Here is a 20,113-nt window from a genome sequence, read left to right as displayed (position 1 = left end):
TGTGTGTTGTGCGGTTTGTGTGGGTGTGGTGTGTTTTGGGGGGAGGTATGTTTTGTGCAATGTGTGTGTGTTGCGTGGTATGTGCATATATTTATGTATGCCGCGGTGTTTGTGTGTTGGGTGTTGTGTTTGTGCAGCGTTGTCTGTGTGTGTGGGTGTCTGTGTACGGCGGTGTTTGTGGTTCCCAGTGTGTGTGTGGTGTGTTGTGTGTGTGTGTGTGTGTTGGGGGGAGGTGTGCACCTCCCATCGTGCTCCATCTCCCATGCTGCGCACCCCCCATCGTGCTCCATCCGCCTTGCTGCGCACTCCCAAACGTGCTCCATCCGCCATGCTGCGCACTCCCAAATGTGCTCCATCCCCCATGCTGCGCACTCCCCATCGTGCTCCATCCCCCATGCTGCGCACCCCCCATCGTGCTCCATCCCCCATGCTGCACCAGCATCAGCCTCTCTGCCCTCAGCATCAGCCTCTCTGCCCGCAGCATCAGCCTCTCTCCTCCCAGCATCAGCCTCTCTCCTCCCAGCATCAGCCTCTCTCCTCCCAGCATCAGCCTCTCTGTCCCAAGCATCAGCCTCTCTCCTCCCAGCCTCAGCCTCCCCCAGCATCAGCCTCTCTTCTCTCAGCCTCCCCCCTCCCAGCCTCCATCCTCCCAGCCTCCCCCAGCATCAGCCTCTCTCCTCCCAGCCTCCCCCAGCATCAGCCTCCCCCAGCATCAGCCTCCCCAAGCATTAGCCTCTCTCCTTCCAGCCTCCCCCAGCATCAGCCTCTCTCCTCCCAGCCTCCCTCCTCCCAGCCTTCCCCAGGATCAGCCTCTCTCCTCCCAGCCTCCCTCTTCCCAGCCTTCCCCAGCATCAGCCTCCACCTCCCAGCCTCCCTCAGCATCAGCCTCCCCCAGCATCAGCCTCTCTCCTTCCAGCCTCCCCCAGCATAAGCCTCCCCCAGCATCAGCCTCTCTCCTTCCAGCCTACCCTAGCATCAGCCTCCCCCAGCATCAGCCTCTCTCCTCCCAGCCTCCCTCCTCCCAACCTCCCCCAGCGTCAGCCTCCCCCTCCCAGCCTCCCCCAGCATCAGCCTCCCCCAGCATCAGCCTCTCTCCTTCCAGCCTCCCCCAGCATCAGCCTCCCTCAGCATCAGCCTCCGCCTCCCAGCCTCCCCCAGCATCAGCCTCTGCCTCCCATCCTCCCCCAGCATCAGACTTTCTCCTCCCAGCCTCCCTCAGCATCAGCCTCTCTCCTCCCAGCCTCCTCTAGCATCAGCCTCTCTCCTACCAGCCTCCCCTAGCATCAGCCTCCCCCTCCCAGCCTCCCCCAGCATCAGCCTCTCCCAGCATCAGCCTCTCTCCTCCCAGCCTCCCCCTCCCAGCCTCCCCCAGCATCAGCCTCCTCCAGCATCAGCCTCTCTCCTTCCAGCCTCCCCCAGCATCAGCCTCCCCCAGCATCAGCCTCTCTCATCCCAGCCACCCCCAGCATCAGCCTCCCCCAGCATCAGCCTCTCTCCTCCCAGCCTCCCCAGCATCAGCCTCCCCCAGCATCAGCCTACACCCTCCCAGCCTCCCCCAACATCATCCTCCCCCAGCATCAGCCTCTCTCCTTCCAGCCTCCCCCAGCATCAGCCTCAATCATCCCAGCCACCCCCAGCATCAGCCTCCCCCAGCATCAGCCTCTCTCCTCCCAGCCTCCCCCAGCATCAGCCTCCCCCAGCATCAGCCTACACCCTCCCAGCCTCCCCCAACATCAGCCTCCCCCAGCATCAGCCTCCCCCTCCCAGCCTTCCCCAGGATCAGCCTCTCTCCTCCCAGCCTCCTCCAGCACGCCGTGCTCCTCTGCCGACACTCACAGATCCGATCGCATACACACACACACACACCCGATGGCATACACTCACACCCACCCGATGGCATACACTCACACACACCCAATCGCATACACTCACACACACCCGATAGCATACACTCACACACACCCGATCGCATACACTCACACACACCCGATCGCATACACTCACACACACCCGATCGCATACACTCACACACACCCGATCGCATACACTCACACACACCCGATCGCATACACTCACACACACATTGACGATATTGCACATACGCGCTCACACTCACAACATCCGGAGATACCACATGCTTCTGGCCATGTGATCCTCCGGCAGGTCCTGGAAGCTCACAGCACAGTATCGCGGCCGAGAAGCAAGCGATATCTCCGGATGCTGTGAGTATGTGGATGCGATCTGATGTGTGTGTGTGAGGTGTGTGAGAGTGAGTGTGATCTGATGTGTGTATGTGTGTGTGTGTGTGTCTGTTGTTATGTGTGTGCGTGTGTGTATTTTCCGCCGCTGCAGGACCTTGATGCGCTGGTAACTATGCTACCATGGTTACCAGCGCATCACGTCCCCCACTCGCACGGGAGCCCACACCAGCATACGGCGGCAAACCCCAGCAATGCGAGGGTTTGTGTCGGCTGGGTCGGCGGCGTATGCTGCTGTGGGCTCCCGGGGGTACAGTACTCACCTGGGAGTCGTGTCTCCTTGTCAGTTCGGGGGATGCGTGCGGGGGGCGGGGCCAGAGCGAGCGTGCATTGCGTGAGGGGGGCGGGGCGTGGCCGAGTTGCCAATACGTGCAGGGTGCCGGGGCTAGAGGCCAATCCGTGTGGGGGCGAGCCTGTGCGAGCGGCCGGCCAATCCGTGTGGGGGGGGAGCCAGGGCGAGCGACCAATCCGTGCGGGGGGCGGGGTCATGGCGAGGCCAGCGGCCAATCCGCTTTGTGTCACCGTAAGGACACAATTTTGGAGCAAGACAGACAGACAGACAGACAGACAGATAGACAGACAGACAGACAGAATAAGGCAATTATATATATAGATATGACTTTAGATCCATAAGAGCTAGGGGTATAACTATAGCAGGCGTAGCCTGTCACACACGGGCCTTGGGGTGTAAGGAGCCCAAATGGCCCATTTGGCCAGTCTGGAAACACAATTCTATTTCACATAATACTTGTGGGCCCTGTTGGAGATTTTGTGTTGGGGCACATAAGCTTTAAGGTACTGATGTAAGTGAATGTTTGTTTGCAGCTTTTTAGGTCATAGAATGAATTTCTGAGTTAAAGAATCCTATTGATGTCAATGTAGCTTGAAAGGTTGATGTTCACATGCTGTAAATTTGTTGCATGGGGCTTGTAGAAATCTATGCACATGCTGCAGCAACAACCCTATTACAATCTATGGTTAAATACACCCCAAGGAATATAGCAAAAGGTTTACCTTACTCTTCGTTGAATATCAGGAGTGGGTTATTGTATCAGGGTTTGGATTTCTGTGATTTTCTTTGGGTTTCCATTCATCTTAGGCCAGAGTCACACTTGCGAGTGCCTCGCGTATAACTCATGCGAGTCTCACCCGCAATGGCCTGACACTCTCTGGACAGGAGCATCTCAGCTGCATAGAGATACATGCAACCAACCCGCTCCTGTCAGGAAAGTGTGCGGCCATGCCGCGTGATGCAATGTGAAACTCGCGCGAGATAGGCGCGACGCACTCGCAAGTGTTACTCTGGCCTTACAATAGTAATCAATGTTCCTGACAAATTCTTTGTTTGTAAGCAAAGTATTAGAAATAGGAGTGATTGTGGAATTATTATATATAGCAAATTTTAAGAATACATGAAATTTCTTCTGACAAAAGCACTGAATTTTACTAATGCTTCTTTCTGCTACATTCACATATCAAACGTGTGGTAAACAAATCAGTACAAAACTGAATTTTTCTTTTCCAGATGGCTTTTTTTCCCTTTTTAATAAAAAGAACTTTAATCCATTTGTGTATTTATTCAGCCTTTTGCTCTTCGTTTCCAATCAAAGACTTGTTTGGTTTTAGTTGTAAAGCTTTTCTCTTTTCTTTTGTGTGAGGTAAAAACCACTGGAGCAGCTGCTCCTCGGTCTTTGCTATTTGCCTTTGGGTGGGATTTTATGTCAGCCTCTGTTTTTGCTGATTTTCTAGGCTTTAATATATGTTTGGTATTTTCAGAGTGTTACTATGGCAATGGTGTCACCTACAGAGGGACTATATCGAGAACTCGATTCAGGCTTCCATGTTCCATGTGGGAGAAAAATATGGTTGATGTACGAAGGTATGAAAATGCTGGATTTTTCGATCTTAGTACCAAAATAATTAAAACCATAAAATTATGTATTTGTGATATATTTTTATCTTATTTTTACTCGGTTATTATAATTTATGGTTCTGAATGATATATGCTTGTATTATTTTACTATAAAATTGAGTAAAATAACTTGATAATAAAATAAAGTGTATATACATACATATATATATATATATATATATATATATATATATATAGAGAGAGAGAGAGACAGTATATATACTGTATATATACATATACAGTACAGACCAAAGGTTTGGGCACACCTTCTCATTCAAAGAGATTTCTTTATTTTCAGGACTCTGAAAATTGTAGATTCACATTGAAGGCATCAAAACTATGAATTAAAACATGTGGAATGAAATACTTAAAGTGTGAAACAACTGAAAATATGTCTTATATTCTAGGTTCTTCAAAGTAGCCACCTTTTGCTTTCATTACTACTTTGCACACTCTTGGCATTCTCTTGATGAGCTTCAAGAGGTAGTCACCGGAAATGGTTTTCCAACAGTCTTGAAGGAGTTCCCAGAGATGCTTAGCACTTGTTGGCCCTTTTGCCTTCACTCTGCGATCCAGCTCACCCCAAACCATCTCGATTGGGTTCAGGTCTGGTGACTGTAGAGACCAGGTCATCTGGCGTACCATCCCATCACTCTCCTTCTTAGTAAAATAGCCCTTACACAGCCTGGAGGTGTGTTTGGGGTCATTGTCCTGTTGAAAAAGAAATGATGGTCCAACTAAACGCAAACCGGATGGAATAGCACGCCGCTGCAAGATGCTATGATAGGCATGCTGGTTCTGTATGCCTTCAATTTTGAATAAATCACCAAGAGTGTCACCAGCAAAGCACCCCACACCATCACACCTCCTCCTGCATGCTTCACGGTGGGAACCAGGCATGTAGAGTCCATCCGTTCACCTTTTCTACAAAGACACCGTGGTTGGATCCAAAGATCTCAAATTTGGACTCATCAGACCAAAGCACAGATTTCCACTGGTCTAATGTCCATTTCTTGTGTTCTTTAGCCCAAACAAGTGTCTTCTGCCTGTTGCCTGTCCTTAACAGTGGTTTACTAGCAGCTATTTTACCATGGAAGGCCTGCTGCACAAAGTCTCCTCTTAACAGTTGTTCTAGAGATATAATACTTTTTTCATTAGCTAGGTAACTTTTTCTTATTTTGTAGGCATACTTTTCGGGAGCCAGATGTTTCTATACTTGAAAAAAATTACTGCAGAAATCCTGACAATGATGCCCATGGCCCCTGGTGTTATACAGATAATCCTCTGATACCCTGGGACTATTGTCAGATCTCGAGGTGTAAGTATTGTACTCCCCTATTTTAGCAAGTGAGTAATAGTGATTAAACATTATAGAATGATATCATGGCAACATTACTTTTATATGTTATTTATGTGGATCAAGAAAGTAGAACTGTTAAAATTAAAATATTTATTTTCTATTTGGTTCAAACATTGAGAGCATTATTTAATATTTATGGATTCAATTTCATAAAGTAGCATTATATTTACATGAGACATGTAATACGGTACCTTAAACCCTTAGTGACAAACCCAATTTTGTCCTTAATGACCAGGCCAAATTTTACAATTCTGATCAGTGTCACTTTATGGGGATATAACTCTAGAACGCTTTAATGAATCCCGGTGATTCTGAGATTGTTTTTTTCATAACATATTGTACTTCATGATCGTGGTAAATTTAGTACGATATATTTGGCAGTTATTTGTGAAAAAATCAGAAATTTGGCAAAAATTTTAAAAATTTTGAAATTTTCAAAATTTGAATTGTTATTTTCTTAAACCACAGAGTTATGTCACATAAAATAGTTAATAAATAACATTTCCTACTATCTACTTTTCATCAACAACCCATTATTAATACCTCATTTGCCAGCACACCATTGCCCTGTTGCAGTGGCAAATGAGGTATTAATAAGAGGTTGATGCCAGCTGTGTAATGTCAGCTGGCATCAAACCCTGGGGCTAGTAGTGTTGAGGTGTCTGTCAGATATCAAACATTACTAACCCAGTCAGTAATAAAAAAAAAAAAAGAAAGAAAGAAAGACAAATAAACATTCCCTAACACATTATTGAAAAAAAGTTGCAAGGAAAAACCCAAGACAAAGACAAAAAAAAATCCCAATCTGGTCAACTGTAATCCAATTCGGTGCACCATAATCTATTTTGGAGGTCACATGATGACTCCATTTTCCAGCATATAGGGGACACGCTCAGAGAACGCATCCCCCATGGCCTGGAAGTGCAGGCACTCTGCTGAGAAGTGTGCCTGCAGTGACCTCAGTCAGAGTACTGAAGGCACACTTCCCAAGTCACACTGAGGGCAGTGTTAACGGCAGTAACCTCAAGGACATCACCATAGTCTCACTGCTTGCAGAGAGCCGGCTAAGAGCCATTTTTACAGAAGAAGGGTAGAAGGAAGAGCTGTGGGTGACTTGGTGCTCATGAAGGTACCGGGGGATGGAATGAGGAGGACAGGGAGTGCCATGGGGTGACATGGGGAGACCTGGGGTGGGCTTTTCTCTCCCATCTGATAGTGATAGTGGCTGTAATCATGCTTTGTATATCAGTCATTGCCGGGACATGATTACAGCCATTGATCACTATGTTCTGAGTACTTGCTGAAGCCATGCCGGCCACACCCCTATGACTGATAGTTCATTTCCTCTTGGCAGCAGAGCTCTCACTGCAGTGGATGGACACAGCAGTAGAACCCTATTAACCTGCAGATTAACCCCCCCATCTGCAAGTTAATAGCATTTCTGTAAACCTCTGTTGACTAATTATGCACCTATTCAGTACCACATAAGCAGGGTGCATTTACACTGAAAGATTATCGAGAATGCTCATTCTTAGGAATGCTCATTTCACAATAATTTTGTAATCTACAGAAATTGCTGATCAACCAATGAATGAGCAAAATGCCTACTTCTTGGGTGCAGTAATCTTTTATGCTGCACAGAAGATTATCGTTCCCAGCATTTCAATGCATCGTGCTGTGTAAACAGGACTCACACTGTGTGGATGAAGGCAATATAAACTGACTGAATAAGCTATTAAAGATTGCTCAGTGTGTAAGAAGACCACTAAATATTCCTCAATCAGCACATAAACAGCTGATCAGCAGTATTTTAGTGCCCCGGGGAAGCCCATACAAACTGACTTTTATTCTTGGGTCTTATTGTTATTAATACAATTCTTCAGATTCATTGCTGTATGCTAATTACTATATGTTATGGATATTGTAGCTTTTGCATATTCTAATCTAGACTTTTCCAAGCCCCATGTTTTAAAAGGTTGTCTGCTAAAAAAAACAAAAACATTTTTTAAGTATCCTAACAAGGAATTTACTCCCAAAACCCCCACCCCACTTTTAGGATCCTAACTAGAGAATAGAGTTTCTAACAAGAGACAAAAATATGGGAAATGCTTTTCCCTTGTTGTTACTTTGCAGGGGAATACAAAAAAATATTCCCGCAAGTCCCCACATGGATTCCTATTCATCTCAGAGTACTAGGGGTCTCAGTGCAGGCGTCCCCTGTGATAAGCTTTTAATTTGCAGGCTATCTAGTAAATAAAAACTACTGCATAACTTCTTTTTTGTAACATCCTTAATTGACATCTACTTCTGACTGCAGGCATCTCCGCATTTTCTCTGTGGGTAGTGCTAGTGATGGTAGATGTGGCTATGAAAGCATTACTGGGCACCCTACAAGAAGTAAAAGTTAACTGTGCCCTCTCACATGTCATGTCACAGTGTTGTAGTGTAGCTGGTTGTTTTGGTGCTGCCCAGCCAGGTAATATGTGATTATGCTGTCCAGCTTACTGTGGGTTGGTCAGCAGGTGTGATGTCACACCCTATTTAAACTCCCTGTCATCTGATGCCAGTTATTGGATTTGATTTTACTATACTATTGTTCCATTATCCTTGTTGTTATTCAGATAAAGGTTATGACCCTCCTTTTGACTGATTCCTCTGATCACTAGTTATTCCCTGCATTGTCTGACTTTCTAACTGACTTCAACTAGATGTCTGACTTAACTATATCTTTTTGATTTTGTCCATGTTCTTGTCTTTCCATTTGTTGAATAGTTTGATCACTTGCCTCAAGCTTGCAGCAGTATAAATCTCTACAAAATCATTATGAGGGCTCATAAGAGATGACCCTGCTCACCTTTGCATTTTTAAGCTAAATATTTGTGTGTAGCTGACAGTGAAGAAATTGAAATGGTTGGATATCAAACAGTGTAAAATGTTCTAAATGGGCTTGGTATACATTACTAGCCAACTTTTAAATCTTATTGACATCTTTAATGTTGGGGCAGAATTCGATGGAGTGTGATAATTATTTCCAGAAATAGGGCGTGAGGAGGATAATACACAGATCTTAAGAATTGTGTGAAATAAACATAAAAACAGAAAATTCTTATTTTTGATCCTATTATTTATGTATCCCCTCTTGGTTATCTCATGTTAACATATTCTGTATCGCTGTACAGACAAAGCCATTATTCACTTTAGTCTAGTATGGCAAACAGTGCTATTATCTGTGTAGGACACATGCTCAAATGCTAACCACTGAGCCACCATGCTGCCCAAATGAAATTCACTATATTTATTATGGGAATTGTCTCATGCAAAACACAATGGGCAAAGAGTGAATCACAACTCAGAAAGCGCGGAGCCACTTTGTGCATTGTTGGTCTTGCTGTCCTTTTTATGGATGGCCAAATGGACAGCTATTATTGTCCATGGCAGTGCTATGTGGCAGCCAATAAAGAGGTGAAAGAAACTAACAGATAACATATTAGAACAATTCATACTTAGCAGTGCTGCCACTTAATTTTAGAAATTTGTAGACGTCATAGTAGTTTAACCCCCATTAATCAAACATTGGTGGTAAAATGTGTAAGGATGCCACCAATGTCTTGGACCTGAAATCTAGTACCCAGAACCACATGCAGTTCTGGGTGCATATTGCTAATCCCTGCTTAACTGTCCAAGCCTACAGTAGCATACATAAAGAGATCTCTAGAAAAAGTATTTCTAAAGATGCTATGAGATATGCTAATGAGGCCAGAGACTAGTTGCAAGGGCGTTACATCCCCTGGCTAGTTAGCCCCCTTAGCATGTAAGTTCAAATGTGGAGAGAAAAGACCAGGCACCACAGACAAGCAACAATCAGCTTTGCACTGGCCTAAGGAACCAGACCGCTATTGAGGACATGGGACACCTGCCCCGTAACTGCACGCTCAAAATCAGACAGCAGTGCAAAAATTCAGATCCAACACATGAAAAAAGAAATAAGCAGCAACTCACCGAGGGATGAGATCAAGTCTTCTTTATTGTGCAAACACGGGTGACATGTAGTGCAGGGAGGGGGAACCGAAACCTCGGACCATACCCCGGTGAGTTGCTACTTTTTTCCTGTGTTGGATCTGAATTTCCCCCTTAGAATGTAAGCATGCCCCTGTGGGCATGCTAACATGCTAATAAATGTGCAGCATCAGAGGATGGTTGCACTCACCTCTGCTGCCATCGCATCCAAGTCCTCAATTTCACCCCAGTGCCCATGATCCCGTACTTTTGGTCATACGAGTACTGTTAGGCACGGATTAGCAATATGCACCCAGAACAGCTCGTGGTTCTGTTGCACCTGACAGGTTCACTTTAAACATTTTTTTTATATCCTATTTTTTTTTATTTTGAATACTTTTATTTGTTTCAAATTAATACACTTTGTTCTTGTAAGCCACCCATTTCTAGAAAGAATCCACACTGCACCATCCTGTAAGTAAAAGCTTTCCCTTTTATTTGATTGACTCTTAGTATATTTGAACTGGATTAGCATTCATTTTCATGTTAGCACACATAAAGTATGTAAAATAATAAGGAAGCAAGAAAAAGCAGCACTCACCATAAGTGTCATATCTTTATTGTGAATAAAAAATGTGGCAGCTAGGATACAGAGGAAGAATGCAGTGAAATCTTGTCCTACAAAATATTGACTTAGGGGGCTGAATACAGTTCACAATTTTCAGATTTATATTTATAAAATATTAAGAATACCATGTGTCATTTCATTTATACTTCACACATACTTGCTACTGGTAAACCATATAAAATTCCACTAAAATACATTTACGTTTGTGGGTGTAACATAAAAAAAATATGGAATTGTTCAAAGGGTATGAAATAATTGTTCAAGACTCTCTGCTCCTGTTGTTATGGACTTATGATGATCACTAAATTGTGTATTTTAAATACAGATTTTCCTATTTAACAGAAAAAACAAAACCAAAACAAAATCACAGTTTTATGTCCTGCAATTGATTTAATGTATGACATAAATTTATAATAGGAGTACTTGCCACAATTTAAAAATAACTACTGGGGATGAGCGGACTCGCAGATAACCGAGACCGGCTGATCCCAGTGATCTGGTTTCTAAAATCCAGTTCAGGTCCGGATTCCAGTCCCCACATAAGTCTATGGGGACTAGAATACGGTGATTAAAAATGGTGGTAGAAGGGATAGGGGAATGGGAGTAAGCACGCTTTACTTACTGAGGCTCCGGCACAGTTGTATGCTGCTTCCAGGCCTTGCATTCACTTCCTGGGCTGCTAATTACTGCTCATCTATATGCAGTACTTTCCCTGCCCACTGGCACCTGTGATTGGTTGCAGAAAGATGCACCCCTACCCTGAGTGGCAGCGTGTCAGTTGACTGCAACAAATCACAGGGATCAGGACTGCCAGTGGGCGGGGAAAGCAGTGCAGCTGTCTGCGGATCAGTATTGTGGTAAAAAAATAAATAAATAAAATAATTGGCGTGGGGTTCCCTCATATTAGGATACCCAGCACAAATAAAGCATTCAACTACAGGCTGCAGCCTCCAGTCATGCACTGATTTTGGCTGTGTATCAAAATAATTTTTAAAATTATTTAAATAACTAATTAAAAACACTGACCTGCGGACCCCCCAAATTTGATAACCAGCCATAAGAAAGCCCAAGAACTCGGAGCTGGTATTCTCAGCCTGGGGAGTCCCATGGTTATTGCGACCCCTCCAGGCTAAGAATAGCAGCCTACAGCTGCCCCGGAATTGTCGCATCCATTTGATGCAACAAGACTGGTGCTTTACCCGCTTTTACAGTCCGTATCTGCCCATCACTAATACCTACCAGTATATAACGTTCTATCCAGATTTTATTTTTTATATTTTGTAATTTGCTTTAAGCTGGTAAAGCTTTAAGATTCTGTTTGCGCTTCTTAGAAATAATAGGTTGCCTTATAGCTATCTCCTCAATAAAAAGATCTTGTTCTATTAAATGCTCTTTTTTCCGATAGTTTTTTTAATTAAAAATATCTATTGGACTATGCTTAGAACAAAATGCAAAACATTCTTTTTGACTTACTGCATAAAAGATCAGCCTGTTTTAATTCAATTTACTTTTGGCATTACTTACTATACATCTAGTTATTTAATTAAGTACTCTCTCTGTAATAATCTCAATTTCAATTCTTCTGCATCCTGAGTTACCTCTCTCCTTGTGCAGAGTACCAAGCTGGCATAAGGAGACTTACAGACCTTGCAATGCTCCTCTGGAAAATCAAATTTGCAAATATTTTCTACAGAGAGGAAGAAGACTTCAATTTTAGTGTCATCTATTGGAAATAGAAATTCTAACATACAGTCAATATAAACCCCTTAACTAGCCTTGCCACATAATTTAGGCTAAAAGCCAAACCAGACACACTATTTGCAGATAAATGTTTCAGGGTAACATTTGGCAAGGCTTGTTAAAGTTATTAGATTTTAGGATTGTTACTTTCAGTTGGTGGTATTAGTGTTCAGGACCCATAACAAGAAAAGCAGAAGTGTGCGAAGAAGAGGGGATACACCAAATTATGTGAAAAAGCAGTCTTTATTACAAAAAGGACACAGGATCACACACAATTAAAAACACTTAAAAAGGCATATAGCCACATATCAAAAAGGTCCAATCCTCTGTTGAAGTTGGACTATCCTCTGCTCCCCAAAGGGAAAACAATACCGTGGAATAGGGCAATATATATTTTATGCAGCTGGGATACAATATATTATATTATATATTGTATTGGGAATTGTTTGGTTTATCCCCTATAAACCAAACAATTCCCAATACAATATATAATATAATATGCAGGGTCATACATAGATACAAGAAAAGGTGGTACATGTATACAATGCCTACAAGTAATTGGTTAAAGGATTTCACCAGCACAAAACTCCAGGCATTTTGTTCTTTAAAATAAAACTTCCTTTATTTTCTTATCATTAAAAAGTCCATGCTATAGTGGTCAAGCCCATGTCAGAGAGGACGCGTTTCGAACATCCAGTTCTTATTCAGTCTGCGAGACTGAATAAGAACTGGATGTTCGAAACGCGTCCTCTCTGACATGGGCTTGACCACTATAGCATGGACTTTTTAATGATAAGAAAATAAAGGAAGTTTTATTTTAAAGAACAAAATGCCTGGAGTTTTGTGCAGGTGAAATCCTTTAACCAATTTCAATGCACATGGACTGGCTCTCCAAACCTCTTCTCCGTGCACGGCCCAGGATCACTGGCTTCCATCACACAGGTGAGCTGGGCAAAAAACCTCTTTCTACCAGTGCCTACAAGTAGTATTCAACCCCCTGCAGATTTAGCAGGTTTGATAAGATGCAAATAAGTTAGAGCCTGCAAACTTCAAACAAGAGCAGGATTTATTAACAGATGCATAAATCTTACAAACCAACAAGTTATGTTGCTCAGTTAAATTTTAATAAATTTTCAACATAAAAGTGTGGGTCAATTATTATTCAACCCCTAGGTTTAATATTTTGTGGAATAACCCTTGTTTGCAATTACAGCTAATAATCATCTTTTATAAGACCTGATCAGGCCGGCACAGGTCTCTGGAGTTATCTTGGCCCACTCCTCCATGCAGATCTTCTCCAAGTTATCTAGGTTCTTTGGGTGTCTCATGTGGACTTTAATCTTGAGCTCCTTCCACAAGTTTTCAATTGGGTTAAGGTCAGGAGACTGACTAGGCCACTGCAACCCCTTGATTTTTTCCCTCTTGAACCAGGCCTTGGTTTTCTTGGCTGTGTGCTTTGGGTCATTGTCTTGTTGGAAGATGAAATGACGACCCATCTTAAGATCCTTGATGGAGGAGCGGAGGTTCTTGGCCAAAATCTCCAGGTAGGCCGTGCTATACATCTTCCCATGGATGCGGACCAGATGGCCAGGCCGCTTGGCTGAAAAACAGCCCCACAGCATGATGCTGCCACCACCATGCTTGACTGTAGGGATGGTCTTCTTGGGGTCGTATGCAGTGCCATCCAGTCTCCAAACGTCACGTGTGTGGTTGGCACCAAAGATCTCGATCTTGGTCTCATCAGACCAGAGAACCTTGAACCAGTCTGTTTCAGAGTCCTCCAAGTGATCATGAGCAAACTGTAGACGAGCCTTGACATGACGCTTTGAAAGTAAAGGTACCTTACAGGCTCGTCTGGAACGGAGACCATTGCGGTGGAGTACGTTACTTATGGTATTGACTGAAACCAATGTCCCCACTGCCATGAGATCTTCCCGGAGCTCCTTCCTTGTTGTCCTTGGGTTAGCCTTGACTCTTCGGACAAGCCTGGCCTCGGCATGGGTGGAAACTTTCAAAGGCTGTCCAGGCCGTGGAAGGCTAACAGTAGTTCCATAAGCCTTCCACTTCCGGATGATGCTCCCAACAGTGGAGACAGGTAGGCCCAACTCCTTGGAAAGGGTTTTGTACCCCTTGCCAGCCTTGTGACCCTCCACGATCTTGTCTCTGATGGCCTTGGAATGCTCCTTTGTCTTTCCCATGTTGACCAAGTATGAGTGCCGTTCACAAGTTTGGGGAGGGTCTTAATTAGTCAGAAAAGGCTGGAAAAAGAGATAATTAATCCAAACATGTGAAGCTCATTGTTCTTTGTGCCTGAAATACTTCTTAATACTTTAGGGGAACCAAACAGAATTCTGGTGGTTTGAGGGGTTGAATAATAAATGACCCTCTGAATAAACTTTTCACAATTTAAAAAAAAAAAAAAAAAAAGAAATAACATTCTTTTTTGCTGCAGTGCATTTCACACTTCCAGGCTGATCTACAGTCCAAATGTCACAATGCCAAGTTAATTCCGAATGTGTAAACCTGCTAAATCTGCAGGGGGTTGAATACTACTTGTAGGCACTGTATATATAAAGCATATAGGTTGGAATTAAATATGCAATTACAATTGATTATGCAGAACCACTATTAAGCCACTATAGACTCTGCAGGGAGAGAATATCCCCAAGCAGGAATGAAATTCCCCATAAATATAAAGACAACCTGCAGATATAGTACAAAGTATTATGCCCTAGTCACCAGCCATAGCCGGATTTACCCATAAGCAAGGTAGCAGAGGATGCAGATCCCCACGCGTATCGTCACCAACTAGCGTGACTTCATCAGGGGTGGGTTCCCTGTGTCCGGAGAGACTGGTTTTTGAATACCTGAAGGTCCAAGCTGTGATGGCGTTTCAAAATGCGCGCTCCAGAAGCACCCAGTGTCCCGGAAGTAGCAACTGCGCATGCGCCAGATCATTTGGAGGGGAAGTAGGGAGTAACGGAGTACCGTGCCGGGACTCCGAAAATATGGCGGCCGCCATAAGGGGAGACATATTTTCATGACCAACATATTATTTTTGCCTGAGGATAGGGAAATGGAGGTATCAAGCACACATGGCAATAGAAAAAATAGAAAGCAGTAGAGAACATATATTAAATAAAAAAATAGTGTTCAGGACCCCCTCCTCTCTGAAGAGACAAATTGCATGTTTAATTTCCCAGAGGAGCATTGCATGGCCTATACGTCTCCTTATGGTAGTTTGGCACTCTCCTCCAGGAGAGAAATTATTCTTTAAATCTCTATCAGAGACCTCTCATCCAGTCTAATCACACCTCATGCTTTATACTAGTAAAGAACAAACACCCCAAAACACGTGTCTCCAAATAGTGTCTAGTTTGACTTTTATCCCTAGTCCTGTGGCAAGGCTCATAAAAGGATCAATAAAAGGATCAATAATGAACAGTTTTGCTATGTTTTGGGGTTTCTTTTGTTGTTTGTTTTTTTTGTTTTTTTTTACAGTGCTCACTGAAGGGGTTAACTAGTGTGACTGTTTTATAAACCAGGGATTTCTGGACTTGGCAAAAGGAAATATGTGTACTTTTTTTTTTTTTCATAAATAAATGTATTTATTCGTGTAATATTATTTTCATTTTTTGTTCTTTATTTTCTATTTTAAAAATCATATGTTTTCACATTTTTTAAACTTTTTTTTACTTAGCTCCTATATGGGACATTAATATTTATTAGTCTGATCAGTGGTATATTGAGACACTGACAGAAGCCTTTTAGACCATGCTCCTAGCATGGTCTAACAGGCTTGCTGTAGCTGGCTGACCAAGAGGTCATCATGGAAACGATCAGGATCCTGTGATCATGTTGCGGGGGTCCTGATCAGGGGTCCTTTCTTGGCCTTCTAAATGCTATGATTGCTATTGATGATGGCATTTAGGTAGTTCAACAGCCAGGGGTGGGGCAGACACTTGCTCTGGCTGTGACAGCCAGAGCTCGGCTATCACTTAAGATGAGCTCTCAGCGGAAATCATGCTGGCACAGCTCCTGTACCCTCATGATTGTCATGACTTATCGGTATATACATTTACAGGAAGTCATCACAAAATACGTCAAATGTTGGGAAGGGGTTAAAGAGTAACTTATTTTTCATTTTTATTTTATAAATCAATAGTACACATAAAAATAAGCAACTTTGTAATGTATCTTATCAGACAAATTTGTTTTTTTTTCTCTGTCAGAATTGATCAGTCATTATCAAAATTCTCAATTCTGAGGTAAAATCTGTATTCAATGAAGACTTTTCCATTACTGAGATAGGAGATGGCAGCTGTTACTAAGGAGATTGTAGCTCATCCCTCCTACCATTATCATAGAATCTCATCAGTAACATCTGCCATCTCCTATCTCATTAATGGAAAAGTCTTCACTGAATACAGATTTTACCTCAGAATTGAGAATTTTGATAATGACTGATCAGACTTGGGAGAGAAATAGGCAAATTTGTCTGATAAGATATATTACAAAGTTGCTTAATTTCATGTCTACTATTGAGTTATGAAAAAAAATTAAAACGACGGTTGTGGATTAAGAAAGTAACTCATTGTAATAAGGATTTACAAATTTTAAAAAATTGCAATATGACAGCCATTTCTTAATTGAATTGAACAAAAGGTAATGCATTATACATTAAAATGATAAGTTAAGGACTTTTGTCAATATTAGTTAATATTTGGCTAATGCCCCAGGTACCCCCGTTATGTGCTATGCTCGTAAATAAATTTTTTACTTTAGTGGATATAAATTTGAATTGTTCTTTTCCATGGAAGGTCATTAAAAATTAATTTATATCCTTTAAGAAGGAGGGAATATTAGGAAGAAGTGGTCTTAACCCCTTCACGACCGCGGGCAGTAAAATTACGTCCTATTTTAACGTGACTTAACGACCAGGGACGTAATTTTACTGCCTAAAGTTCATTTGATTGCCGTGGCCATAGCAACGGCTTTCAAATGATGTCCCCTGCTGTTTCTTACAGCAGGGGACCTTTGCTTCACCCCAGGGAGGGTGGCATCGCCACCCTCCATCGACGATCGATGTGATTGGCTGTTCAAATCTTAACCGCCAACCACATCTTTCGCCCTGATTTCGGTAAAAATAATGCCGGAAATAGTGCGATACTGTGAGATCCGGCTATGAGACGCCGTAGCAGGTACAGCAGATCATAGGTGGATCTCAAACATGCCGCCCCCAGCCCCTGCAGCACTGATTGAAGCGATCGTGCTGACGCGCAATCGCTCCAATCAGTGTACAGTGGGGCGGTTTGATTTGCTGGTGGCCGCCCTCCCCAGGCCTGTGCTGGTCTGGGGACCCTCCCCCAACATGTCTGCAGAGTGCAGTACTGGCTGGTACTAGTGGTACCACGCCACCGCTGCTGCTGCCGCTGCTGTCACGTCACGGAGCAGGAGCGGTGAGTATTGTGCTCACCTTGCAGCCCCTGCGCGCTCCTGTGATTGCTCCTGCGCACTCCAGTAATGGCCCCTGCCCATGCCCCCCTGCGATCTGCCCCCCGACATCCCGATCTGCCCCCCCGACATCCCGATCTGCCCCCCCGACATCCCGATCTGCCCCCCCGACATCCCGATCTGCCCCCCGACATCCCGATCTGCCCCCCGACATCCCGCTCTGCCCCCTGCCATCCTGATCTGCCCCCCGCCATCCCAATCTGCCCGCCGACATCCGTGATCTCTATTCTGCAGCTCCTCCGGTATCTCCCTCCTCCTCTGCTCTCCCCCTCTGCTGTCCCCCTCCCCCTCTGCTGTCCCCCTCCCCCTCTGCTGTCCCCCCGACGTCCTCTTACCTGTATTCACCGGCCGATCACATCTGCCTCCATTGCTGGGTCCTTCATCCTGGGTCTTCTGCTGAGCTGTCCAACTTCCTGCCTGCTGCTCCTGTAAAGCTGTTCCTCCTGCTAATCCTCTGGGTACTGTGAGTATAACTTTTTTTTTTCTTTTTTTTCCTCTATCCCCTGTCCATTTTTACACCTCATGCGTCCCTGCGTCCCGCCGAGCGCTGATCAGGGATGCAGATAACTTATCTGCATCCGTGGTCAGTTTTCGGCGGGACTTTTTTTCCCGTATCCCCGACGCTTTTTGTATCGTATCAGTCCGTGCATCCCGCCGAGCGCTGATCAGGGATGCACATAACGGATCGGCATCCCTGCTCAATTTTTGGTGTGACAAAAAGCATCGGGGATACGGAAAAAAAGTCACGCCAAAAATTGAGCAGGGATGCCGATCCGTTATGTGCATCCCTGATCAGCACTCGGCGGGACGCACGGACGGATGCGATACAAAAAGCGTCGGGGATATGGAAAAAAAAGTATTGCATCTGTCCGTGCATCCCGCTGAGCGCGGATCAGCATCCCTGCTCAATTTTTGGCGTGACTTTTGTTTTTTTTCCGTATCCCCAGCGCTTTTTGTATCTCATCCGACCGTGCCTCCTGCAGCGGCCGATCAGTGCACTGCTTCTGTGCGTTTGAAAAGTCAAATGGCGTTCCTTGTCTTCTGAGCCCCGCCATGCGCCCAAACAATTGATTTCCACCACATATGAGGTATCTGCGTACTCGGGAAAAATTGCACAATACGTTTTATGGTGCATTTTTTCCTGATACCGTTGTAAAAAGAAAAAAAAAAAGCTACCTTGCTGCTGCAAAAATTAAAAAAATTTTTTTAAAAAAAATAAATAATTTTCACGGTTCCACGTTATCAACTTTCAGTGGCGGCCCTGGGGGTACAAGGGGCTCACTAAATATCTAGATAAATTCCTTGAGGGGTCTAGTTCCAAAATGGGGTAATTTGTGGAGGAGCTCCACTGTTTAGGCACCATAGGGGGGGGTCTAAAAATGTGACATGGCGTCCGCTAATGATTCCAACCAATTTTGCTGTCAAATGGTGCCCTTCTCTTCTGAGCCATGCCATGCACCCAACAATTACTTTCCACCACATGTGAGGTATCTGCGTACTCAGGAGAAATTGCACAATACGTTTTATGGTGCATTTTTTCCTGATACCCTTGTGAAAAAAAAAGCTACCTGGTTCAAGTAACAGTTCTGTGGTAAAACAAAAGAAAATTGTATTCATGGCTCAACATTATCAACTTCTGTGGAGCCCCTTGGGGCTCACTAAACATCTAGATAAATTCCTTGAGGGGTCTAGTTTCCAAAATGGGGTCACTTGTGGGGGAGCTCCACTGTTTAGGCACCTCAGGGGGTCTCCAAACGTGACATGGTATCCGTTAATGATTCAAACAAATTTTGCTGTCAAATGGTGCTCTTTCTCTTCTGAGCCCCACCATGTGCCCAAACAATTACTTTCCACCACATATGAGGTATCGTCGTACTCAGGAAAAAAATGCACTATAAATTTCATGGTGTATTTTTTCCTGATACCCTTGTGGAAAAAAAAGCTACTTAGTTGAAGCAACAGTTTTGTGGTAAAAAAAAAAAAAAATCTTTTCACAGCTCAACTTTATAAACTTCTGTGAAGCCCCGAGGTGTTCAAAGTGCTCAACAAACATCTAGAAAAATTATTTGAGGGCTCTATTTTCCAAAATGGGGTCACTTTTGGGGGAGCTCCATTGTTTAGGCACCTCAGGGGGTCTTCAAACCCGACATGGCGTCGCTAATGAGTGCAGCTAATTTTGCGTTCAAAAATTCAAATGGCGCTCCTTCCCTTTCGAGATCTGCCGTGTGCCCAAACATTTGATTTCCACCACATATGAGGTATCTGCGTACTCAGGAGAAAATGGACAATACATTTTATGTTGCATTTTTTCCCGATACCCTTGTGAAAAAAAAGCTACCTAGTTGAAGCAACAGTTTTGTGGTAAAAAAAAATGTTTTTCTTTTCACGGCTCAACGTTATAAACCTCTGTGAAGCCCCCAGGTGTTCAAAGTGCTCATCAAACATCTAGAAAAATTATTTAAGGGCTCTAGTTTCCAAAATGGGGTCACTTGTGGGGTAGCTCAATTGTTTAGGCACCTCAGGGGGTCTTCAAACCCGACATGGCGTCCGCTAATGAGTGCAGCTAATTTTGCGTTCAAAAATTCAAATGGCACTCCTTGCCTTTCGACCTCTGCCGTGCACCCAAACAATTGATTTTTACCCCATATGGGGTATCAGCGTACTCAGGAGAAAATGCACAATAAATTGTAGGGTGAACTTTCTCT

General features: G+C 43.9%; 1 protein-coding gene across 2 annotated transcripts in view; it reads left to right on the top strand.

Moving 5' to 3' along the window:
* The window catches only part of HGF (hepatocyte growth factor), a 262,687-nt gene that overhangs the window by 193,608 nt on the left and 48,966 nt on the right, over positions 1-20,113 (top strand). For both annotated transcript variants that reach the window (XM_075342579.1, XM_075342578.1), the window contains exons 10-11: positions 4,035-4,137; positions 5,355-5,488. In XM_075342579.1, the coding sequence (XP_075198694.1) occupies positions 4,035-4,137; positions 5,355-5,488 (237 nt within the window). The remainder of the gene's footprint in view (positions 1-4,034; positions 4,138-5,354; positions 5,489-20,113) is intronic.

Source organism: Anomaloglossus baeobatrachus, chromosome 4 (assembly GCF_048569485.1).
Source record: "Anomaloglossus baeobatrachus isolate aAnoBae1 chromosome 4, aAnoBae1.hap1, whole genome shotgun sequence".
NCBI lineage: Eukaryota > Metazoa > Chordata > Amphibia > Anura > Aromobatidae > Anomaloglossus > Anomaloglossus baeobatrachus.
This window is presented reverse-complemented; position numbering and strand designations above follow the sequence as displayed.